This window comes from Podarcis pityusensis, assembly GCF_964106645.2.
Source record: "Podarcis pityusensis genome assembly, chromosome: 1".
In the NCBI taxonomy this organism is placed as follows: Eukaryota; Metazoa; Chordata; class Lepidosauria; order Squamata; family Lacertidae; genus Podarcis; species Podarcis pityusensis.
The window spans coordinates 15,670,784-15,696,779 of NC_138028.1; the positions used below are offsets into that span (position 1 = coordinate 15,670,784).

The 25,996-nt window shown below is 45.2% G+C and overlaps 1 protein-coding gene and 1 long non-coding RNA gene across 4 annotated transcripts in view; one reads left to right on the forward strand and one right to left on the reverse strand.

Moving 5' to 3' along the window:
- Window positions 1–95: 95 nt before the first annotated feature.
- Window positions 96–4,451, forward strand: LOC308470670. The gene is made up of 2 exons (XR_013982527.1): window positions 96–340; window positions 3,211–4,451. It is a non-coding gene; the product is annotated as an uncharacterized lncRNA (long non-coding RNA).
- A 478-nt stretch (window positions 4,452–4,929) lies between these two features.
- Window positions 4,930–25,996, reverse strand: part of TECPR2 (tectonin beta-propeller repeat containing 2) — a 50,960-nt gene continuing 29,893 nt past the window's right edge. For 2 of the 3 annotated variants that reach the window (XM_081006804.1, XM_081006805.1), the window contains exons 17-21: window positions 25,661–25,894; window positions 20,433–20,581; window positions 8,173–8,314; window positions 7,796–7,945; window positions 4,930–5,875 (exon numbers count right to left, since the gene is read on the reverse strand). In XM_081006804.1, coding sequence (XP_080862930.1) covers window positions 5,724–5,875; window positions 7,796–7,945; window positions 8,173–8,314; window positions 20,433–20,581; window positions 25,661–25,894 — 827 coding nt within the window. In that variant the 3' untranslated portion in view covers window positions 4,930–5,723. Of the gene's footprint in view, window positions 5,876–7,795; window positions 7,946–8,172; window positions 8,315–20,432; window positions 20,582–25,660; window positions 25,895–25,996 lie in introns of those variants that run through there. The other variant, XR_013986720.1, reaches the window with a different exon arrangement.

The following is a 25,996-nucleotide window of genomic DNA, read 5'->3' on the forward strand; positions in this document are numbered from 1 at the left end:
AAAAGACTCCTGCCTGAAACCTAGGACAGCTGCTGCTGCCAGTCAGTGCATGCAATGCTGAGCTAGATCAGGGGTCAGCAAACTTACCGCGCCTCAGGCCAGTGTCTCCAGCACCGATCGCGTGGTAGGCCGGAGGGCGGGGGAGCACGTTCCCATACTCGTGCCCACACGCTATTTCCAGCACACTTCCGGGTCAGAGGAGCACCGGAAATAGCTTGTGCGCATGTACACGGGCCTCCTACGACCCGGATGTGCACCAGAAATAACGCTTGCACATGCGCACAAGCTATTTCCAGTGCTCCTCCAACCCAGAAATGGGCAGCCGCACCGTGCTGTGCCGGTAAGAACAGGCGGCGGCAGCGGGAGGCAGGGGTTGCCGCGGGCCGGATAAATGAGTCCCTCAGGCCTTATCCGGCCTGCGGGCCTTAGTTTGGGGACACCTGAGCTAATTGGTCCAGTGGTCTGACTTAATATACCATATTTTTCGCTCTATAAGACGCACAAGACCACAAGACGCACCTAGTTTTTGGAGGAGGAAAACAAGAAAAAAAATATTCTGAATCTCAGAAGCCAGAATAGCAGTGAAAGCAGCAATCCCTCTTGCTGTTCTGGCTTCTGGGATAGCTGCACAGCCTGCATTCGCTCCATAAGACGCACACACATTTCCCCTTACTTTTTAGGAGGGAAAAAGTGAGTCTTATAGACATATATATATATATATATATATATATATATATATATACACAAATAAGCATAACAAATGACAGGGCAAAATGAAAATGTAAAACACTTTAAGAGAAATATGACACATGCTGCTTTGTAAGGCAGAATTGTAAGACTATAATGTTTCAAAGATAGCATATTCAATTTGTTCTGGAGCCGGTGGAATTATAGAGACGGGAGGTACATCAGAGCTAATCTGATGAGATCCCCTTTTCCAGTAGAACTACTGGAGTATATCATAGAGCCGAAGAAATCTCAGAAGGCATAAATCAGCAATTTTGGAGGCAGGAAGAGCCTGCTTTGAGCTGTGCCAAGATGAGCAGCCCATCTTGGCACCATAATTCAATTGGTATGAGAGATGAAAGGCAAAATTGCATGTGCAGTCCTTGATCTACAAGTTAACATAGGCAGAGCCTTATGGGGAAAAAATGAATGAGGGAGGTAGGTGAAGTCATCTATCATACCAACCATTGCAATTCCATGTCAAGTGCTGCTGTGACGTCACAAGACTATTCCATGTACTATGTAGAAATAGTAGATGCTTGAATCCACTACAGTGGTACCTCAGGTTAAGAACTTAATTCGTTCCGGAGGTCCGTTCTTAACCTGTAACTGTTCTTAACCTGAAGCACCACTTTAGCTAATGGGGCCTCCCGCTGCCGCCGCGCGATTTGTTCTCATCCTGAAGCAAAGTTCTTAACCCGAGGTACTATTTCTGGGTTAGAGGAGTCTGTAACCTGAAGCGTCTGTAACCTGAGGTACCACTGTGCTGGATAACACTATAGACTGCAGTTGAGGCCTCATTATTTTAAAGACTTGTCTTAATTTATGCCTCGGCTCTGTTTACCTGAAGGAACATCTCCACCCCCATCGTTCAGCCCGGACAATGAAGTCCAGCTCCGAGGGCCTACCAAACTTTTAGAAGACATCTAAACGCAGCCCTGTTTAGGGAAGCTCTTAATGTTTAATAGGTTATTGTATTTTAGTGTTTTGTTGGAAGCCACCCAGAGTGGCTGGGGAAACCCAGTCAGATGGTCAGGGTATTATTATTATTATTATTATTAGGCGGTTCCCTCATTGCAAGAAGTGAGGTTCCAGGGACCTTCTTGGTAGTCGCACCCACCCTGTGGAACACCCTCCCATCAGATGTCCAAGAGATAAAGAACTACATGACTTTTAGAAGACATCTGAAAGCAGCCCTGTTTAAGGAAGTTTTTAATGGTTGATGTTTTATTGCGTTTTTAATATTTTGTTGGGACCCGCTCAGAGTGGCTGGGGAAACCCAGTCAGATGGGAGGCATATAAATATAAATATAATAGTAGTAGTATTTGTAGTAGTAGTAATGCTGTGAGATGCCTTGGGTCTGTGGGAGAAAGGCAGGATACAAAAGAAAGAAAGAAAGAAAGAAAGAAAGAAAGAAAGAAAGAAAGCTCATTTATTTATCTAGGAAATCTAAATATTCAAAAGAAAATTTCCCCAAGAAAACAGAACAACTTTTCTTTTGTCCCCAGAAGTGACAGCAAGGATCTACCACACATATTATATTTAAACGTCTGTGACTAAAAGCTTGTTTTTCACAAGTTTATTTGGAATGCGATACATGACTGGGAATCGTTTTAAGCCATTATTAATTCACTTCATAGTTATAGTAACAACAGCGTTGGCCTCATTAGACATTAATGCGCCTGCCATTATTAAGCAGTGCCTGTACGAGATCAAGTAAATTGCCATTTCGCATGCTCAGTCCTGCTGCCAAACTCTCTGCCTTCTTCCTTCGTAACACTGCGGAAATCCACTCTTTCCTGACTGTCCTCTGCTCTTCGAGATCTCTATACACTCATGAACAAATAACGCTAGTGTAATGGAATACTTAGGGTTATTTGGTCATCTATACACCTTGATTACAGTTAGCAACGTCGATATACAAAGATGGTCACGAGATAGGAGAATGCGCAGAAATGTTCTCTGCTTGGCAAGGGATCAAATTGCCATGCTTCCTTTTCTTCAGTTACCTCCTAATATTTTGCATCAGGGAAAGGAATTTATTTACCGTATTTTTCTGTGTATAAGACTAGGTTTCCCCCCCTAAAAAATAATGTGCAAAATTTGCGGGTGTCTTATACACGGATAGATCTTCCCCCATTTTCTTAAATTGGAGCCCCCCCAAATAGTCTTATACATGGGGGCGTCTTATAGACGGAAAAATACGGTATTACATTTGTACCAAATGCAGCTCAAGGTGGTGTGCATGATTCCCCTTCCTCTCCATTCTACCTTCACAACAACCCTGTGAGGTGGGCTAGGCTGAGAGGCAGTAACTGGCCTGCGGTCACCCAGCAAGCTTCATGGCCAAGTGGGGAATCGAACCCTGATCTCCCAGGTCTTAGATCAGCGCACTAACCACTACACCACCTCAGGCTAATGTTACTTAAGCAGAGACCCCTGCAGCTCCCACTACTCCAAAGATGCATGTCTTGTCTTTTCAGACACATGGCTTCAAGAGCTGTAGATACAGGAGAGTCCCATGTAGCAGGGACGGGGAACCAGTGGCCTTCCATTGTTTGGACTCCCAACTCCCATCATCCCTGAGCTTTGGCCACACCGGCTGAGACCGATGGGAGCCGCAGTCCAGCAACATTTGGAGAGCTGCGTGTTCCCTGCGCCACCATGCAAGAGTGACTGCGTGTTTGCAGTGCACCAGGACAGAATTTTTGGTGTATGCTCAGCTTGAATGGTCCATGCGGTCGCATTTAAATTATTCCAGGCTTTGCAGAAGAAAACTGAATCTTGGGTGAGTTGTTACTCCATTTCAGCTCACATTGCAGTTTGTGTATTGGTTTAGTGATGTTAAGTTGCCCCACGAAAGCCGTATTTAAAAATAAATAAATCCAAGCATTATTTTTTTAAGAAAAAGGATAGTTTATTGCACTTATCTGAAAGCACAATGGGGAAAAAAACCACATGCACAGATGTACAGAAATGAAACTAAAGATGGTAAACATTTCAGACTGTTGGATGAAACATAATAAAAAAAAAACTTATTGGCTTAAAAGGGTTGTAAACACCAGCTAATATTAATGAACAAAGCAAGGTGCCCTATTACAAAGAATACAAACTAGCAAGCCAAGCTGTTATCATGAGGTCTTTTTTTAATTAAAAAAGTATAATATTTCAGTATTGTAACATGAACATCTGGTTCTTGACCAGGAAGAGCGCAAAACAGCCCCGTTTCCACCCTCCAGAAGTTCCCGACTTCAGAGAAATGTCTTGGATGCCTTTTGACATATCGCTTGCCGATGAAGCTCCCCAAACGGACCATCTAGTGACCTGGGTGAACCTCGGCAGCTGAGTTGGTTATGATCCAGTGGCAGACTATAAAAAGAAACTCCGAGGCCGGCTCCATATATAGATGAGGAAGGGATCGAGCAAAACAGATCAGGTCTCAGAGGGAAACAAATATGACCTGCTAGTCACCCTAAACTGAAAGGGAAGAAGCGTAACACTCATTATGCAAGCGCTTGTTGCAAAACAGGTATCTGCCATGACCAAATGTTAAGTTCTCGATATGCAGAGGTGCTGTGTTCTTGGTTTGCAGTGGTTTCTCCCCAGAAAATCTACCACAGGGCAGTTTAAGGAGGAAACAGGCGTGGCACTTGACCTGGGCATTGGGTTCCCAAAGCTTCTCCACACGTGCCCCCCCTCCCCCAGTCCCTGCTGTTAAGTTGGCTCATCCACAGGTTCATTAGCAGCTGCTTAAAAAACCCCAAGGGTGCTTCTGTTCCTCAAATAAACATATCCTTAAAACTATAGGGGAAGGCTTTCCCATCCAAGCCACTGGAATCAAGCTCTTTCCTAGAGTTTTGGGTTGGTTTTTTTTTTAACTCTTCATGAACTATACCGTATTTTTCCGTGTATAAGACTAGGTTTCCCCCCTAAAAAATAATGTCAAAAATTGGGGGCGTCTTATACACAGATACATCTCCCCCCATTTTCTTAAATCTGAGTCCCCCCAAATAGGGGGCGTCTTATACATGGAGGAGTCTTATAGATGGGAAAATACGGTAAATTGCAGTGATTAGTAAATTATCAAGCACTTCTGCTGTAAACATCTCAAGTATAAGACATTGCAATATATAGCTAATATAGCTTTTTTTAAAAAGGACCATTCTGAAGACAAAACCTAACCAATACCAGAGACTCTCTCGTGAGATGCAATTTCTTTATTTTCGTTTTGTTTCGTGATACAAAAGTGGAAATTCAGAGTCTCCTCTAGTTACAGTTCAGTCAGGCCAAGCATGGATCTCAATGGGCACCCACAGCCCACCCCCTTCATATTACAAGCTTGACTTTCAATCTTCTGCCTAATCCTCTCATGGGTATCTATGAAACAAAAGCCATTAGTGTCCCCGTTTTAGGCATAAGAGGAGCCAATGTCTGCACAAAGCCTGGGATGAACCCAACCTTTTCAGCAAGGTATGAAATTAGTAACCTCAGAGTGAAGGTTCAGTGGAACCCTGGAAGTTACAACGAAAATGGTCCCAAGAGTTTTTCACCTCAATTACCAAACTGTGCCTTGCTAAGTTGACTTTCTACTGAGAAAGGTTCTCTCGTTCTGAAATGTAACCGTCTTCCACATTGCACCCATTTCCCCCTGCGCGGTGTAAAAGTACAAGGACATTAAAAAATGCATTTCTGCTGTTCAGACATCCTCCCCAATGTCGCACAGATATTAATTTGCATGCTAGAGCAACATTTGTTTGGCTGCTAACGAGGTTAAATCGATAAGTATTTTTAAACGGTACAGCTACGGCAAAGACTTCTTAAAGCCACGTTGCCCATCTCGCCCGAGAGATACAGAAACAAGACACCTCACTACACAGTTTGGGGGATATTCGACAAAGTCAGTGTTTTATATCAAAGTGCTAATTGTTGCCAGACGCTGGCCCAACACTCCCACGTGCATGTCCATGCTGTTTTAGCGCTCCAGGTCTCCGGGGCCTCATATTACCTCCCATTCGTCTTCGTCTGAGTGGAACGACATGGAAGCGTCGCTGTGCTTCTGCAACGTGTGAGAATGGCGGAAGGTCTTAGTGAGGCGCTGAAGGAGGCAGCCTGAAGGACCGACAGCCCACAGTTCATCTAGAGGAGTAGCTGAGGAAGAAAAAAGTTGCCAGGTTCAATTTTAGCAGGCCAACAGACAGGCTGTTAGCTAAGGAGTCCATCCCATCCTGTACTACAACTCCCAGAAGCATTGCCTGCTTTGCATTGCTGTGTCTCCTGTGCTAAAGATCCCGTTTGAAGCCTAACAGGTTCAACAGTTCAGCTGAAGGCAGGATGGGGTGGGGAGTTGTTTGACAGTATCGCTGCAACTATTCCTACTTAAATGCCACACAGAGGAAGGGCCAAAACAGACCTGATTAAACTGCCCACAAGTGCGCCTACCACCTGATTTTTAATCCCGTATGTGTGGCAAGCACACCTATGAAAGCAGAGCCCAAAGGGACGTTAGATGCATCACCACTGATGAGCCGGGTGCCCGACGCTAGGTCAATTCCTTTCCACCTACTTTCTAGTATAAGTAGTATAAGTGTGCCCCACGGAGAGCCTCAAGGTCCATAAATAGTGGTCCCGGGTCCTAAGGAAGTTAGATTGGCTTCAACCAGAGCCAGGGCCTTTTCAATTCTGGCTCCGGCCTGGTGGAACGCTCTGCCTCATGAGACCAGGGCCCTGCAGGACCTGATTTCTTTCCGCAGGGCCTGTAAGACAGAGTTGTTCCGCCTGGCCTTTGGCTTGGAGCCAATTTGATTTCCTCCCTCTCTTTCTTTTTTCTTTTCCTTCTCCTCCTGCGATGAGGCTACATTTTAATATTTTAATGTTTCAATATTTTAATGTTGTATTTTAATTTTGTTTTTAAGTTGTAATCATTCAACTTGTTTTTATTATTGCTTGTAAGCCGCCCTGATCCCGGCCTTGGCTGGGGAGGGCGGGGTATAAATAAAAATTATTATTATTACTATTATTAGTAGTAGTAAGCTCTCCGCAAGGCTTTCTGTGGAAACCCTGTACAGTTGTACCTTGGAAGTCAAATGGAATCCGTTCCGGAAGTCCATTCGTCTTCCAAAACGTTCGGAAACCAAAGCGCGGCTTCCAATTGGCTGACGGAAGCCCTGTCAGATGTTCGGCTTCCAAAAATAGTTCGCAAACCGGAACAGTCACTTCCGGGTTTGCGGCGTTCAGGAGTCAAAATGTTCGAGAACTAAGCTGTTCGAAAACCAAGGTATGACTGTATTCATCCAATGTTCTCTTTAAGAGGAGGACATTCGACACTTTGAAAACAACAACATAGAATTGCAGAGTTGGAAGGAAGGACCCTGAGGGTCATCTATGCCAACCCCCTGCAATGAAGGAATCTTTTGCCCAACATGGGGCTTGAACCCATAACCCTGAGATGAAGAGTTGCATGCTCCACCCACTGAGTGATCCAGCTATTAATTATGCTCCTGCTCAGACCAGCATGCTTCATGTTTCAAGTACAGTGGACGCTCGGGTTGCGAACGTGATTCATGCGGGAGGCACGTTCACAGCCCACAGCGTTCACAACCTGCAGCGCCGCGTCTGCGCATGCGCGGGTTGCAATTCGGTGCTTCTGTGCAAAGCACGATTTAGTCTTCTGCACATGCGCGAGTGCCAAATCTGGGAAGTAACCCATTCTAATACTTTTGGATTTGGCGCGGTGCGCAACCTGAAGCGCCTGTAACCTGAGGAATGACTCTACAGTGGTACCTCGGGTTACATACGCTTCAGGTTACAGATTCCGCTAACCCAGAAATAGTACCTCGGGATAAGAACTTTGCTTCAGGATGAGAACAGAAATCGCACGGCGGCAGCAGGAGGACCCATTAGCTAAAGTGGTGCTTCAGGTTAAGAACAGTTTCAGGTTAAGAACAGACCTCCAGAACGAATTAAGTATGTAACCAGAGGTATCACTGTACTGGATGCAATTCCCACTACAAGCCCCGTAAGACCGCAAGAGCATGTATATATAAAAAAAGAGAGCGAAATACAACTCACCTGTCAAACAAGTAACATTCCCTGGAATCTTCTTCCAGTAATCTCCTGCGGGGTTTTTATCCGTGATGCCGTACCGACGTGCTATGTCGCCATTCGGACAACGTGCCCAAACAGTCCTTGTACTTATCGCCAGCTGGCATGCCTGAAGCCCTGAAGTCAAAGGATAAGTTTGGTCGAAGTACAGAAGAGCGAATACAAAAGCTAAATACAGTGTCAGTAAAGGGAAATGCAAAAAGAAGGCAGGGAGGAGGAGGAGGAACGCCAACACACCACTTCTCCCTTTTCTTCTGCTTCTAATTTCATGGGGGAAAGGGACGTTACACATTTCCCAATGGCATTTCAACAGCGACCAAATGATGAAGGCAAAATATTCTCACCTGGAACCTGTTCCCAATCTGTGCCTACAGGCATCTCCTCTGTAATCCCCGTGCGAACATGGACGTTCCATTTGTTGTCGATCGCCCACAGGCTCTGATCGTTGGGACTTGAGAACACACTAACCAAGTTGACTCCAACTGGCTGCAAAAGATAATACAACGGTCAATGTCATCCTCTGCCGTTTGATACAAACCCTCTCTAATGGATCGGCACTGACTGAGAGGTGGGAAATTAAATTAAAGATGAACTGCTGGAAGGAGTGGAGAGAAAGTGCTGGATGTATACTGGCAGTCAAAAGAGCCTCAGAAAAAGTAGCATTATTGTTATTTATTGCAGAAAGCAAACTCAAAGCAAATTACGATAGATAACATTCCATTTCGCCTCTGGGAAGGCAAAAAACACCCGTAAAATGAAGGCTCAATATCACTTTCTCTAAAAACCCAAACTAACTAATGATATTTATATAACGCTTCTGTTTTAAAATCTGAACTCGGTGCCAAATTTCCATTAAGTGCAACAGGAAGCAAATCTGTCATGGAAAGAGAAATATGGTAGGCGAGAGACTCCATGTCATACTGTTCTGACAAAGAGATTCTCTTCTCTCCGTCTCTCGCTCTCTGACACACACACATTTCATTTTTCATGACTGCATCCTACAGTTCCCCATCGTGTTTTAATTTAAATACCAAATAATACAGAATACATCCAAATATGATACATGCGCACAAGCCCTTGCTATTTGCAGTGTCAATGCCTTTTGATTCTTTCGGCTCCCTATTATTTCTGCATTATAGAATACATAGGCATTGTGCTCTGGAGTAAAAAGCTGCCTATCTGAATTATCGCCATTCTGCACAACTCGATCTACACTCTGTATCTTAGCCTTTAGCGAAATTATGGCTACCGGGAGAACAGACGCTGAGCGTATTAGAAGCCAAAGAAGCTCATCCCCTTTCCAGTCAGAATCTGATCATAGCGATTGGGATGAAAAGCTCTCCTCCAGCTCAAACTGGCAAGCGACCCAAAGATCCCTTCTCCTGTATTGTGTGATCAGAACAACAAGATCAACTAAGTTTCCGGGTGTGTGATCTCTGTCTCTGCCCTGCTACTTTGCACTGCCACGACGGCGGCAGCGTGCGAGTCACCCTGAATTCTGCTCTTGCCCTAGGGACCCCTCCCAGGGCAACATCAGGCTTTCAGCCAGAGGGCTCCACGCCCTAATAGGGAACCCTCCTGGGGCTACAAGCCGACGCAGGTGGTGCTGGGGGAAATGAGAAGGGGGTGGGTGATGAAGGGAGATTATTACCTTTGTGCAAGAGGCTAAATTCCAGACACCCAAAAGCCTGAGGTTTCTACCAACATACGCAAAAAGCCCTCTCTCCAGCCTCTACCCAGGCAAGCAAGAATCTATTTGCTGTCCAAGGACACATTACAACCAGGTAAAAACATTCAAGGTGGCAGCAGAGCAGAAGCAATGAGGGGCATGGCCTAGGGAGAGGCTGTGGCTTATGGAGAGTGCCAAGGGCCAGACTGAGAGCCTGCAGGGCCGCATTCAGCCTCTGGCTCTCCACCCTGGTTTTAGCTATCGATGAGGTTTAAATGCATTGGGGATGAGGTGGAGGACAGGTGTCAGGACGTTCTTAGCCCTGTGTGGAGGGCTGTGTGGAGGCAGTCTCTTCCTTTAAATTCCTAGGAGTTTATCTCAGTGAAGACCTTACTTGGAAAATCAACACAACCCAGGTGGTTAAGAAAGCCCAACAGAGTCTCCATCTCCTCAGAGTATTGAGAAAGAACAATGTCAATCAACATTTAATGATCTCCTTCTACTGGTCCACAATAGAAAGTGTCCTTTCATACTGCATCACGGTGTGGTACGCTGGTTTGACATCAACTGATAGGAAGTGCCTACAGAGGGTGGTGAATACAGCTCAAGATATTATGGGCTGTCCCGTGAATCCGCTGGAAGAAATAGTGGAAGAACGTTGCCTCAGGAGAGTGAGGAAAATTCTCAGGGATGATTCACACCCTGGCCGGCACTTTCTTGATCTCCTGCCCTCAGGCAGAAGATATAGAAGAAGCATGATTAGTCGCACCAACAGGGTAAAGAACAGCTTCTATCCATGGGCTGTTAGGCTGCTGAATGAAAAGATAACAACAGGGCAACTGACTTTTGGGTTTGGTGGGTGTGCGTCAGTAAACGAGGGGAATTAAGACTAAGAGAGCTGAGGGGGGGGGGTGTGCTCGTGTAATCTCACTGTATACAAGTTGTACAAGTGACAATAAAGTATTTCAATTATGATGTCTGGGTCCTGAACACAGACTGTTGATCTAGCACACCACGCTCTGGTCTACAGATGACAACAAAACAGGGGGGGGGGGATTATCCTGTTCTTTAAAAAAAGCAAACATTTATAAATGAAGCCTCTGCTGCTGAATTGTGAGAAGGATCGCTGTGTGTGTCAACAACGGCTACTGCAAATGTCACCGATGCCAACTTATTTTAAGGGCCATTTGAGCATTGCAGGTGAAACGTTAGCCAGCTCTTCGAAGTTTTTGAAGCTACCAGTATCTTATGCGGAACACATCATTTCTTATCACTTTGCAGCACCCACAGTAAGCTGGACAGGCAGATAGCAAGCACATTGCTGCACAGAGGAAGTCAAGCAGGACAGTTTTGTATGAGGCTCTTCAGAGTCCCACACCCACACGATGCCTCCCAGTCTTGTGTGACTGCACGGTTGAGTATGAGCTGTGAAATGCCCTCCGAACACCAACAGAAACAATAACAAACATGAAGGAATAGCTGTTGGGTATTGCAAGGGATCTTTTACTCATTACACATTAGCAGCCAACTTAGAAGATTTTTCTTTATGGGTCAAACACAGTTACTTTTATGTTTCGTCCTCCTTCCTCTGCCCCCCCCCAACTTCAAATCACATATTCCCCACATGCATGTTGGCCAGTAATATGGAGTGCGAGCCAGACTCTTTTTTAAAATCCAAGGCTGAATTTTAAAAGACTCCGGTTACATGGTTGCTGAATCTTAGCCCTGCAGCAAAGTCAAGCACTGTGCCATTCTTTGCCAATGGTTTAGGCATCTGACAAACTAGGCTTTAGTTCGCAAAAGCCACAAAAAGACCTGCTAGCTTTTAAATGCACCAGATGCTGTAGCTTAGACTATAAACCTACTGCATTTACGGGGGGGGGGGGAATACTTGTATACTGCATCATAAAAAATATCAAAGCAGTTCACAAGCATTATACACACACACACATTGCGTACAAAATTTAAGGTAGTGGATCATCAGCTAACTATTACAGGAAATATTTTCTTAATTTTCTGCGTAAGCCTGGTGGCACAGAAAACATTCCCCCGCAAATATTTGAAAGTTAAGGCAGAAGACACCTGCTGAATCTCTGCTGGAGCATCCCATAGGACTGGGCCGATGAGACTAAAGGCTCTGTTTTGTGGTGATGTCAAACGAGCCTCATCAACTTGGAGGATACAGGGTGGAACTGAACACTGCACTCCTCCTGCTGTTCTACCTGTGCAAGCATTGCAGATTATTTATTATTATTATTATTATTATTATTAAATGTGTGCCCTAGTGGCACAATGGGTCAGTGCATCTGGCTGCTAACCAGAAAGGTGGTGCTTCGAGTCCACCCAGGGACGGCTGTGGGGAGGATTCTTGCATTGCAGGGGGTTGGGACTAGAAGACCCCTGGGGTTCCCTTTCAACAATTCTATGGTTCTATGTATAGCAGGGGTTGGCAAGGTTTACCTCGCCTGGGCCGGTTCACTCCAGCGGAGATCCCTCTGCGGGCTGGATTGCGCATGTGCACGCAATTTCCGGCGCCTGTGCAGAAGTGATATCCGGCGCCACGCTGCGCCGGTTTAGCACAGGACACGGGGACTTGCCAAGCGGGCAGCTCGTGGGCCAGTTAAACGACCCCCCCCCCGTGGGCTGCTCCTGGCCCATGGGCCTTAGGTTGCCTACCCCTGATGTATACCACCCTTCGTTCGAAGAACACAGGGCAGTTTGCAACAGAAAAATACAAACCGAGATGACAAAATATATAATATAGAAACACCCTCCGCCCCGCCACCCACATTATTCTGGGAGATCCAGGGCATCCATGGGGGGCAGGAGAAGGTAGGGGAGCCCTGTTGTCCAATCAGATGTCCTTGCACAGGTCAAATCCTGCCCATAAATGTTCAGAAACAGTACTTTTATCACTCCAAACTCAGGATAATTATTTAGAAATCCTTTCCAGCCTTTAATAAGCCATTCGTGCATTCCCAACACGCACGTTGTGAAAAGAAGACTTGAAAGATGAAAAGGGAAGTGAGCAAAAAAGAGAGAAAGAAAGAAGGAATGAAAAAGCAGTCAAACGTGGGTGGCACAAGCAAGATGAGCTAGCCCTTCATCCAAAGGCTCCTCTTCTCAAAGCGACCACCAAACAGGGGCTACATTGGGAATCACTCGAGGCAGGATGCGTGAGCAGGGCCCATCGCTGACCTTTATCCTGCAATCTCATTTTACAAGCTTCATTCCCAAAAGTACAACTGGGCGCCTGGAGGAAAATTTAGTGCTGCAAGTTTGAACATGTGCTTAGGCAGACACGTGGGTGTCCTCTGAAAACCCTTAAACAGAGCCACACTCTGCTCTGCTGCATGCACCTTCTCCTGTGCCCACTCCACTCTACTAAAATAATATTTTTTTAAAGCCCATATATTCCTTGACCTAACGGCAATAAAGTATTTTTACCCTGCTCTCCAGCTGAAAAGGTCTCCAGAAAGGGGTTACAATGATCAGTAACAAGATGACGGCTCAGTCGGTAGAGCATGAGACTCTTAATTTTTCAGGGTTGTGGGTTCGAGCCCCATGCTGGGCAAAAGATTCCTGCACTGCAGGGGGTTGGACTAGATGGCCCTCGGGGTTCCCTTCCAACTCTACAATTCTGCGATTCCATGCTCCTTGTGCAATACACAAGACATGGCACAAAAGGAGAAAATGACAGGGAGGGAGGAGGGGAAAACAGCAACACCCAGGCACTCCTGCTTTCTGGCAAGGAAGAACGAAGCAAGCTCTCTGCAGCTGCTCCATTTCTGGCCAATTGATAGGGCTAGGCCTTGGTCCAGTATATCTGAAGGAGCATCTCCACCCCCATCGTTCTACCCGGACACTGAGGTCCAGCGCCGAGGGCCTTCTGGTGGTTCCCTCACTGCGAGAAGCAAAGCTACAGGGAACCAGGCAGAGGGCCTTCTCGGTAGTGGCACCCGCCCTGTGGAACACCCTCCCATCAGATGTCAAAGAGATAAACAACTACCTGACATTTAGAAGACATCTGAAGGCAGCCCTGTTTAGGGAAGCTTTTAATGTTTGATGCATTATGGTATTTTAATATTTTGTTGGAAGCCGCCCAGAGTGGCTGGGGAAGCCCAGCCAGATGGGCAGGGTATAAATAATGAATTATTATTATTATTCCCATTGCTATGATGTTCTTCCTGGGAGGAACCTCTTTGTGGCTTTTATGTTCAGTGGTAGAAAGCCGAGCATGCTTCCCTTCAGCTCTGCATTCCTGGGGATGATTTTGGCACCCATCTGCAAACTGCACTCACATGTCCAGGCAACCAGAGAGAGTCGTGCATGGTCTGAGGCACCCTGAACAGCTGCAAAGATGAGCATGTCTGAGATTGCCCAGCTTCTGAATAGAAGACTTCCGGGGAACCATGTGCACACTGATCTTCATAGTGAGGCATAAAGAAGGGGCAGGGCACATCTCTATTGCAGGGACACTGGAGGCCAGTCTTTATAAAGGTAAAGGTAAAGGGACCCCTGACCATTAGGTCCAGTCGTGGCCGACTCTGGGCTTGCGGCGCTCATCTCACTTTATTGGCCGAGGGAACCGGCGTACAGCTTCCAGGTCATGTGGCCAGCATGACTAAGCCACTTCTGGCGAACCAGAGCAGCGCACGGAAACGCCGTTTACCTTCCCGCCAGAGCGGTACCTATTTATCTACTTGCACTTTGACGTGCTTTCGAACTGCTAGGTGGCAAGAGCAGGGACCGAGCAACGGGGGCTCACCCCATCGCGGGGATTCGAACCGCCAACCTTCTGATCAGCAAGTCCTAGGCTCTGTGGTTTAACCCACAGCGCCACCCGCGTCCCTGCCAGTCTTTACAGGAGGCCAGTATTGCCTCCTTTCCCCGGCAGCAAGCAGTTCTTCAGTTTCTCAACAGATAGAGCAATTATCCCGTCACCTGCTACTTGATCCTTTTAATGGATACTGAGCCTGGGACCTTATGTATGCGCCGCTTGTCATCTCTATGCCACTAAATCTTCCATTGATTTGTTAGGATCCTGCCTTGTAGCCACATTGGGTGGGTGTGTTGTGGGAGATCCACGACCAGGATGTCCCTCGACAATAAAAAATAGATCCAAGCAGCTGTAGCTGAGAGTCAGATCAGCACCACAGTGCTGCAGGAAGGAAGACATTAGCCTTTTGTCCCCATGCCCAAGCTATTATTTGCCCAATGTTGCAAAATATGCAGGTAACCACAAGCAGGGCAGGATTTAGGTCTGATGAGGCCCTAAGCTACTGAAGGTAATGGAGCCCTTTATACGTCCAGCTGTCCTTTGTCAACAACAAATGGTCGCTGGTTTTTGTGTTGAATATATGCTATATGGTAATTTATCGACCTAATAGGTATCTAAAGCCATTTGCACATAACAAAATGTAAACAAAGTAATTTGTTTTTTATCCTATATTTTGGATTGGAAATGTACATTGTTGTTTGTTTCCTTTAATTTTTTTGAGGGGGCCCCAAAGCTACAGCTTGTTTAGCTTATACGTAAATCTGGCACTGCCCACAAGGCAAAGGGAATTGTGTGTGTGCACCTGTGAGAGATTTCATTTTGGTAATCAGAGCAAGGATTAGGGGAGCGGTTTGAGAGAGGAACCTTGAAACTTGCCTGGCAAACACACCCTCATATCTCCTTTGATCTTTTAAAAATAACCATGGAGATCCCTTCACAGACCTCCCCCACATCCCTCCATTACAGTTTTAGCTTTTAGATTCATTATAGCAGGACTAGCTAACAGGTGGCTCTCCAAGCTTTGCTAAACAACAACTCCCATAAGCCAATGTCCAGGGATGAAAGGAGTTGTAGTGTAATAAAAAAGTTAAGGTCTTATATATATAATAAATGTTCGTGAATGTGCCAGCCAGGGGCGTGCATAGATGTGTGGACCTCATGTCTGGAGCAGCAAAAGAAGACAGTCCTGAAACCATTTTGACTCCCAAACTGACCAAATGTTTTCTCTGCAAGGAGGGAGGGGGTGAGGGAACATTCCCATTGTCTCAGGAATTGGGTAATCACCATCTCAAAGGAATGGCCAGACTACCAGGAAAGGCAATCAGATAAGGCATTATCAGATAACCGGGCAGACAGGAAAAACAACAACATTCAAATTTCTGTTGTAGACCACCTTTTCTGTGATGTAGGTATGATGTTTGTTGGGGGTGGTCTTGGGTTACACCCCTTATGTGATGTATGTATGATGTATGGAGGGGTGGTCTCAAGGTCCAGGGCAGGGAATTTAAAATGTCTATATAAGGGCGGGCACACCTGGGTTCTGGGTCCCCCTCATTTCCTGCGTGTGCGGGGAGCACCCTGTTGCAACAGTTCAATAAAGATCAGGCTTACTAGCTGCTTTGCTTCTCAATATTCTCTGGTTGGCATCTGTTATTTTCTCCTACCAATAGGGAACCCACGTAAGGACTCTATACGGACGCTTGGATACCCCATAAGGGAAGAAGGGCAGGTTTTGTTTACAACAGTAGTACACCAACATTTTTGGGGGTGTGTGTCTGTGTTATATTACCTATCACTATGTTAGGCTCTAACAGTTCAATATTCATGTTATTACTCCTCAAATTTTTATTCTACTCCTTTCTAGTGAGGGTGCTTCCATCCCATCTCCTTTGCATCCTCACAGCAACCTTGCGAGGCAGGCTGGGCAAGAAAGATAGCGACTGGATCAAAGTTATGCCAGTAACCTTTGTGGCCTAGTGTGAATTTGAACAGGGGTCTTTCATCCACTAAACCACACTGGCTCTAAATAGAGGTAACTTTCTCACTCCTTTTGTAGATATAGCTTCTTTTTTTTTTTTGTACAGGGTGAGGCGCTAAAATACCTGTCAACTGTCTACTCTAGTAGGTACTGATGGGATGTTTCATCATCAGAGTCATGGCACAGAATTCCCCAATGCCTTAAGAAATTCCGAATGCAAGAGGCCCACATGAGTCACCTTGCTCACTCAGTTTAGTTAAGCATCTCTCCTGGATCCCCTTTCAAGCTGCTGTTTATTTACAGCACTGTTTACATTCCCTGTGTCATCTGAGATAAAGATCAAGAACACCTGAGAATTGGAAAGAGTGGATCATCCATCAGCTGTTCCCTTTTCCGTTTCTCTTACTGGAGCCACCATCTCCCGCCCCCCGCCCCTGAGACACGGTAGGAAACTAAAAAAGCTACGAGAAACATATTCCAACACCAAAATTAGGATAAGCCGCCCATCCTGCACAAACAAGGCAACACTCGTTTTATTAAGGATTCTTGCCTCTCTTTCTTTAAAGCCGGAGTCAGTCTTAGCTTTAAGCAGGACGAAGCAAGAGTAGCTAATCGTGAATTAAGTTGTTTATTATTTCATTTTTACCATCATGGGAAGTAATATTTAGATTTGCTGCCTAAGCACCAAAACGCAGTGGGCTTTCTTTCTATGCAAGTCGCCTAGCGACCTTCATGTCTAAGGCAATGCATAAAACAACAGCAACAACAGCAACAACAACAACAACAACAACAACAACAACAAGATATCCACATGAGCCCTTGATAAAACAGGGATGAGTCATTGAAGAGCACTTTTACAGATGCATGTCTCTCTCTTGCCATACTAAATAGTGCACATTTTCTGACTTAAGCAAAGCACTGAGAGACAAGCGGGGGAGTGGGCAGCAGAAATGATCAGATGCAAAGATAAATCAATCTAAGGATGTTCCAGGAAGGAAAGTCTCCAGGAGACCCTCTCCCACCATGAGGGGCTCTGAGGGAGAGATCCAGGTAGCTACAGGAATTGGAAACCCTCCTTCTGCAAACTTCCCTCAAGTTAAACTCAGAACCTAAGCCCATAAAAGTGAAGAAATACGTTCAAAAACTTGAAACGACCATATCATGGAAGCATCATTAGACACCTTTAGGTGCCAGGCGAAAACGTTCCTCTTCAACCAGGCCTTTGGCTGATTGACATTTAATGCCCTTTTAAATGTGTTCTGGGAGGGGAGAGGGTTATTGGTTTGATTATGTTCTTTTTTTATCATGCATTTTGTGCTTTTTGTATTGTAATTTTATGCTGTGATCATCAGGATCAGACAATACATTCCATTAAAATGCACTGGGAACTAAACACAATCATATACTAAACATCATCAGAATCAGACACCCAGTGCATTTTTAATGGGGTGTCTGATGATTATGATGGTGATTATTATTACTACTACTACTACTACTACTACTCTCCCCATCTATTATGGCTACAGATTACTAGAATTGCTAAAGGAATAAAACAAAAAGGACTTCATTCTACCCAACAAGAGTGTGCTGTAAATACACACACACACACAAACCCCTAATATTTATAAGTTGAACAAAATCTGATTTACAGTGGTGCCTCGTAAGACGAAATTAATCCGTTCCGTGAGTCTCTTCGTCTAGCGGTTTTTTCATCTTGCGAAGCAACCCTATTAGCGGCTTAGCGGATTAGCGCTATTAGCGGTTTAGCGGCTATTAAAGGCTTAGCGGCTAAAAGGCTATTAGCGGCTTAGAAAAAGGGGGGGGGGAGCGAAAAAAATCTCAAGACTCGCAAGACATTTTCGTCTTGCGAAGCAAGCCCATAGGGAAATTCGTCCTGCGAAGCACATTGAAAAACGGAAAACCCTTTCGTCTAGCGGGTTTTTCGTCTTGCGGGGCACCACTGTACATGGTAAAAGTATAGAAATGCCATTGTGATGAATGAAAACAAAGAGACAATGGATTTACTTCTGGGATGCTCAAATGCCGGAGCAGAGAACAGACTTTTTCTCAAACCTGACAAGAGATTTAAAAGTGCACTTCTCACAGAGCAAAAGGGCATTCTGACAGCTTGTTTGTATACTGTTAGAAGTCCAGAGCAGAACAGGCTATGTTTTGATAAACAACTGTTCCATATTTTAATAGCTCCCTGGCCTGTCATTTTGCTGACTGCTGATCTCGGCTCAGCAAACAGAAAAACAGGATGGTAAACAGCCAATCTGCTTTCACATGAGAGGGGTTGGGAGTCATCCCACAAGCTGCGGAGAGAACACGATGAAAGGAACATGTGCACATTTATCAGTTATAAGCCAGCATTTAAAGCCAAGGCTCAGATTCACAAGGAGAGGTAAGGTCTAGTTACTCAAATCGCCGGCGAAAATCCAAGAAAGGCGATGTTATTTTAGGCGACAGATTTATGATCCATATCAACCCTGACAGAAGTCGTGTTGCCCTAGAATTTTGGAGTGTTACACAAGCGGTGCAGCTAAAGACGAAAAGTCAGCCACTTGCAGGCAAATTTCATGACTCACAAGTTCTGAGAAACAGCAAATTATTCTATCTGGCTGAAGGATCAGGCTGTCCTGCCTCAATGATGGCAGAGGCTGTATTCTGAGAGCAGGGTTGTACTTGAAGCCACTGAAAGCCTTGGCAACACCCCTCTCTCACCCTCCCTGCCTGCTCTGTGCCATTCCTTCTTTTGCCCATTGCTGTGAACATGATGTAATGTAACCTCCTAGGTCAAGTCAGTGAGGTGCAGCCCAAATGACATTAACTGGGGTTCTGCAAAGCTTGCTGAATGACTTGCTAAGAAGACACTCGCCTGCTAACATCTGCTGGTCAGAAGCTAGATTTGAGCTGGGTTTTGGGGCGTTAGGCAATATGAAGTTGCACTTTTTTACATTTTCTTATACCCATTTGGCCTAATGAACTGGAATTCTCCCAGATGCTATTACGTAACCAAGAGATTACTTCTCTGGAAGGTTGGGGGCGGGGAACAGCCCGAATTCTTTGCTCTTTGAGATCAACTGCATTAGGCATTGCTGATGTTTGGCAAAAAAGGAAGAATTTCCAGTTTTGGGGGGGAAATGGGATATCAAGACAGGAGGAGAAACCAGGTTGTATCAAGTTCACCTCCAGCTACAGAAGTCCAGTTTCCCCCCATTAAAGGCTACCCCACCGTCCACTTCAAAAACAGATGCAGGAATTCAGCTAGGATCTATGCTGGAAAGACAGAATGGTGCTCTGACCATGCACACCAGTGTTCATTCTGGTATCTCAATCTTCTACTAAATATTACCAAGTCTATGACAGCCTTAAGTCCATAGCTGAGCCCTCCCTCCTGCCCCACAGCATTCCCAGACCTGAGAATCTTCACTTGCCGCCACTGAAGAATTGGGATCTTTTCATGTCAGAAGGCCTAAAGATTAGAGGCTGAATTAAAAACAAGATCAACATTGTGACATCATATATTAAAATGTAGCTTATTCAGTTGACAACCAAGTCCAGTATGTACAAAATACAAATCCTATTTTGTCAGTGCAGTAATACGTTCATTTCTGATTTCTTCATCTTCTCTTCTGTTTTTCTGTCTGACGTATTCCTTAGAAGAGTGACATGAAATAATCTTCTAAGTGTCTAATGAAGATGATAAAGTTGGTAGACAAAAGAAACTGGCACTGGTAGATGCTGGCACAGACAGACAAGAGAAGGATTCCTGAATATTCCCCTGTTTCGCCCGAAGGGGCTTCATCAGCTGTGCATAGTTCAGTACTGTATATAACAGCTACATGGAACTTATTTATAACAGGTTCTCAGGCGAGGTAAAATACAAGAGGAGATGAAGAAATTAGAAATGAATGTATTACGGCACTGACATAATAGGATTTGTATTTTGTACATACTGGACTTGGTTGTCAACTGAATAAGCTACATTTTAATATATTATGTCACAATGTTGATTCTGACACTATGAGAAGCTGTATTGAATTTTTGAGAAGTAGTTTCTAGTAAATAACTTTGCAGTTGTTACCATACAGCCTATTACGTTTACGTGTTTTTTCAGCTGGATTTAGGCATTCTGATGGTTTTGACTTAAAAACAAGGCAACTTGTTTTTCTACCTGGATTGGTGGCTCAATCATGATCCATGCAGGCAGCATCAAACTGGGGTTCAGGGGCTGTGTCCCAACCCGGAAGTAGATTCCGCCACCGCTGTCACAGGCCCAGATGTGCTGTTTGCCACATGCCAAACTTTTAAGTTTCACAGCACCTAATTGAAAAAAGAGAGGAAGAGGGGCACCCAGTCATTCAACCAGCCATCTTCAGTTCTGATTTATGACGCTAGTTAGGGTCGAACTACAAAGCTACTCTGCGTTTCCCCCTTCGTTTCCCCCTAAATCAGCTTCAGGAGGAAGGGAGTCAGACCACGAAGGCAGGGGTGCATGGGGAGAGGGGAGGGCTGGAAACTCCTTCCCCCAATGCTGCCGTTGCACTAAAAAAAAAAAAATCAGAGCCTCTCATGGACACTTAAGACTACAAAGAAAAACGATGGGCGGCGAACTCTCTTTCCTTAGAGGTTCTTTTTAAGCAGAGGTTGCATGGCCACCTGTCATGCATGATCTAGTTAAGATTCCTGCACAGCAGGGGGTTGGACTAGATGACCCTTGGGGTCTCTTCCAACACTACAGATTACCTCTCACTGGATGTATGTGAGAATATGGACCCTCTCAGCAGAAAATCCAGGCCTGAACTGCATGGACATCTTGTGTGCCATCCAAGGAACGGACAGAACGAGTTAGACTTGTGTTTGCAAGACCCTCATGCAGATGTTAGACCCATGCATTGACTTTTGCAGAGTCTGAGTGCAAGACGGGCAAGAAGGATCCACTGGCTCCCTTGCTCCCGCCCCATGTGTAGCCACTACTTGGGAGAATTCACCTGAACTGAATCATTTACACAAGAGAATACTATGTCTACCATAAGGAGGGCATAGAACATTTCACTTTGTTAGCAATGCGAAACAAGTATGAGAGCTGGCTGGTGGCAGGTGCAATGTAAGATGTTGATTCTGCTTGTTTAGCGAGTCCTTTTCTGCATCATCATCATCATCATCATACTTTATTATTTGTACCCCACCCATCTGGCTGGGTTTCCCCAGCCACTCTGAGCAGCTTCCAACAAAGATTAAAAATACATTAGAATGCCACACATTAAAAACTTCCCTAAACAGGGCTGCCTTCAGATGTCTTCTAAATGTCAGGCAGTTGTTTATCTCTTTGACATCTGATAGGAGGGCGCCACTACCGAGAAGGCCCTCTGCCTGGTTCCCTGTAGCTTTGCTTCTCGCAGTGAGGGAACCGCCAGAAGGCCCTCGGCGCTGGACCTCAGTGTCTGGGCAGAACGATAGAGGTGGAGACGCTCCTTCAGGTATACTGGGCAGAGGCCATTTAGGGCTTTAAAGGTCAGCACCAACACTGAAGTTGGTTTGCGGGATAGCTCACTTGGTACAGCATAAGACTCTTATTTCCAGGATCGAGCCCCACAATGGGTCAAAAGATGTTCCTGCATTGCAGGAGACTGAACCAGATGACTCTTGTGGTCCCTTCTATGAAGTGCCTTAGGATAACAGGACACAATGTAGTCCACAAATCACTGACGTTTAAAACGATGATTTTCAAAGAGGAACAGGTGGGGGTGGGGGCGGGACCCTTCATGCAATGCGATTGGTCTAAACTAGAGATGCAACTTTTCACATGACCTCAAGTGAACTCTCCCAGGGAGCCGGTCGTGCTTACAGACCAGGTCTATAAATACATGTTAGTGCTTAACATTCCAAATGTTACTAGCAAACAGTGGCTGCCGAACTATGGAACAAGTATTTCAGAGTTAGCCTGCTTTCATTTCTAGCATGCAACGCAAGCAAGGAGCTCTTCTCCAAAAAACGACTGTGCCATCAACAGGTTATTTTTATTTTCAGCCGTACGGCAACATCATAACTTTGCTGCTTCCCCGAGGACTGAAATAGAAAAGTGTAAAGCTGTGAAGCGACTCTCTCAAGTCATTAGGCAGTCATCCATCAGCAAGAGCACTTGTTCCTAGAAACTTCAGCTATGCTATTTACACTGAAAAAGGCACTTCAAGGAAAAAGGGGGGGAAAGCACCTACGGTTTATAAGCCAAGGCCAACCTTATCATGTCTAGCGCTTCTGTATTTTGTAGCAGAAACACCTGGATGGGGGAGAAAGAGAAGTCTAAAAAACTGAGTTGCGTTAAGAACTAGATGGTGAAGGAAGAATGGGAACGTTTAAATAATTATCTAGGGGATAAGGGTTCATCAATAAAGACCTGGTTATGTTTAGAATGATACCGCATTGGGAAATGTTCCCTGATACCAAGATGAGGGATTCTATGGAATGCAGACAGAGAGAACTGTTAAGAATAATGATCTGTTGTGACCTTGACAGAAGCGTACAATAGACAAGCCTTCTTGTGTTTTGGCTCATTTCCCCCCTCCCTCCCCTTTTTTTCTTCCTTCTCCTTCTCCTTTCCTTTTTCTTTCCCATAACGGCTTATGTTCTATACCATGTACTTTGATATTTTTTGTAGTTTTTTTAGCCTTTTCCATTATTAAGGATTTTTCTTTTGTAATTTTGGTTGTTTATATTTGTCTGTTTAAAGCAAAATAAAATTTACTAAAAATAAAATACAAAAAAAAAAAAAAAAAAAAGATCTACAAGCAAGGAACATGCCATTCTGCCACATAAGCCACAGGCAAATTTCCACCTCCCTTGTAGTACTTTAAGGTACTTTAAAAGAATGCAATGGCAGTTTAACGTTCTCAAGTATCACAGAATTGGAAGCGGCATCCTGTTCTATGGGAAAGCAGCAATGGCGTGGAGGGGTTTTTTTTTGCATCTCTTGTCAATGGCTTCGTTCTCACATCACAGCAAGGCAAATCAGCCACACAAATGTATGGGATACCAGAGAAGAGCTGACAGTCACTTTGCTCTAATCTCTCTCTCTCTCTCTCTCTTTTAAAAAATCCCATGTTAGGCTAAGCCAAGGTTGGGCTAAGGTTGCTGTCTGAACTGAGGCTCATGGCAAAGGTCTCTCCTTTCTAACCGTGAGCTGTAGGCAAGGACAAACTTTGACTACGACTCGATGTTCGGCCAACATGCTAAGCCAAACCCGTGGCTTCTCTCCCTGAGTGCAAAAATGGAATCTGTGCTCTTCTCCTCAAAATGGCCGTGGCAGAATGCAGGTTGTGGCTTTAAAAGAAGGCCTTTGCACCACAGGTGTGCGTGGCAGAAAAGAAAGAAAATATAAACTGAATTAAGTAATAGGTCTGTAGGGAGAGAAAGAAAGGATTCACTGAGGGGAAAACCTATCGGGGGGGGGGGGAATATGTATCTGCATTGTTGGTCTTGTGGTAGTCAAAAGAACTACCACTCGCTTCCTTCATGTACAGAACAAAGATAAAATCTCTCCAGTTGAGGGAAATGGCACCAGCTCTGTCCTGAGCTTGCAGTCTAGAAACTCCTGCACAAATGGGAGAAGCCCACATGTACAGTGGTACCTCGGGTTACATACGCTTCAGGTTACAGACTCTGCTAACCCAGAAATAGTACCTCGGGTTAAGAACTTTGCTTCAGGATGAGAAGAGAAATCGTGCTCCGACGGCGCGGCAGCAGCAGGAGGCCCCGTTAGCTAAAGTGGTGCTTCAGGTTAAGAACAGTTTCAGGTTAAGAACGGACCTCCGGAACGAATTAAGTACTTAACCCGAGGTACCACTGTACGTCAAAGAAAGAGACCACAGAGAAAATGGGGGGGGGGGGGAGTGGTAGCTCAGAAATGTCCCAAGGTTCCCTAGAGGTTGAAAGGGATACCAATATGCTAAGTGATAAAATGACAATTTAAAGTGGCTTTATTTGAAATGGGTTAAAACAACCAAGGTGTTGAGCACCTGAATTCTCCTAGCTTATTCTCATATAGTTTCTTCTTGCATTCTATCTTTATTTTGGCACCGTTACATAAGACCTGCCCGGCTCAAAATAGCCGTGGGGTGGGGAAGAGAGTCATCAGCATAATTCTGCTGCTCCTCTGGGTCTGACATTCAGCAGCGCTATTTAAAATAAAGTCTTGTTACTCCTCCCGGCACAGACATCCTGGATCACGGTGGCTTTGGACCTCAGCGGTTCAGCTGTTGGTTTTGATCTAGCTAAGCATCAGGGCTCTCTGAACAAGGGGTCACATATCACCTGCTCTGCCTCGCTGGGCACTTATTTACATATGCAGCACAACCTGATATCCAAATGCGCACTTCTCTTATGTAACGTTTTCGGCTTGTTTTCCTATTCCACCTTGGGTTTTTCCTCCTTTCTCCAAAGCTGATGCTAATTGCTCATCCAGAGAAACAAATCTTTCTGCTTACTAGCACACTGTCAAAGCGAATCCCGCTTCATTTTTTGGAACTCCGGGATATGACAGGGCAGCTCTGATCACGTCAAATGCTATGCCTCAGAAATCTACTCAAGAGACGTTTCAAAACCTATTGGCACGCTATTTTAAGCCTCTTATTTGCTAATGCCATTTCATCAGGTGTTACTTGTTTGATTTCCAGAGTGCACATCTGAAGTAGACTTTTTGCTTTCTTTTAAAGAAAGATGAGCTCATCCAGTTTTCCCTTTAACACACCGCAACCCACAAGCATGCAAGATATTGGTGGGCAGGAAACCTTCATATGGAAAGAAACCCTTTCCAGTTTTATCACAGCTGGAGAAGTGGGACAGACCCACAGGGAAGTGGCAGACATCCTGATCCTCTGTGGGCCAGGATAGCATTAATTCTTGATCTACCTTCATCCTGTAGGGCAGGAAAAGGGAACCTCTGGCCTTCCATATACTGTTGCGACTACCAACTATCATCAGCTCCAGCCAGCATGGCCAAAGGTCAGGGATGATGTGAGGATCACAGGTTCCCCATCGCTCCTGTGGGATGTCCACACAAGGATGCTCCCAAAGGATGCACATCACACCTTGCTCCGATGGCACCTTTATTCTGCTTTTTTGAAAATCTGGATCATCTTTTCTTTCCATCAGCAAAACCCGGCCAAGTCAAAATGGCCCTGCAGTTCTCTGTCCTACCCTTTCTCTGATATTAAGATAGCAAAGAATTCTATGAAGCCAAGCTACCAGAATATGTCCATGTTTAATGCTTTAAACATAGGTTTCACAGGTCAGAGCAATTTTGTGTTCAAATACTCACCAGGTATGCAGAGGAAATGCTCCCCGTCAGTCTGTGTTTAAGTCGGGAAATTTGCATGTGACAAATGAGCTCACAAGGAGTCTTACCTAACTGGGCAAGGTCCAGTCTGGTCCAGTGCATCCCAGTTGGGCAATTTGGCGAGAGTGTCCTTATGAAGACTCGTCCCAGGTGGTCCAGGCTCCATATGGCATCCTGGCAGGCTGAATAGTATTCTATTTCGTCATCAGGGGGTAGCTGAACAGTCGAAGGATGAAACTGCGGGTTTTGGTCACTGACACAAAAGAGATCCTTGCTGCTTTGGCACAACCACAGAAAGCTTCCTGTGGGAGGGACAACACTTTCATGCTTAAATCTGATTTTCCAGAAGCCTTCGCCGTTACAAAACCATTCAGTGTCTAAGTATCAGTATTCAAACCTAGACT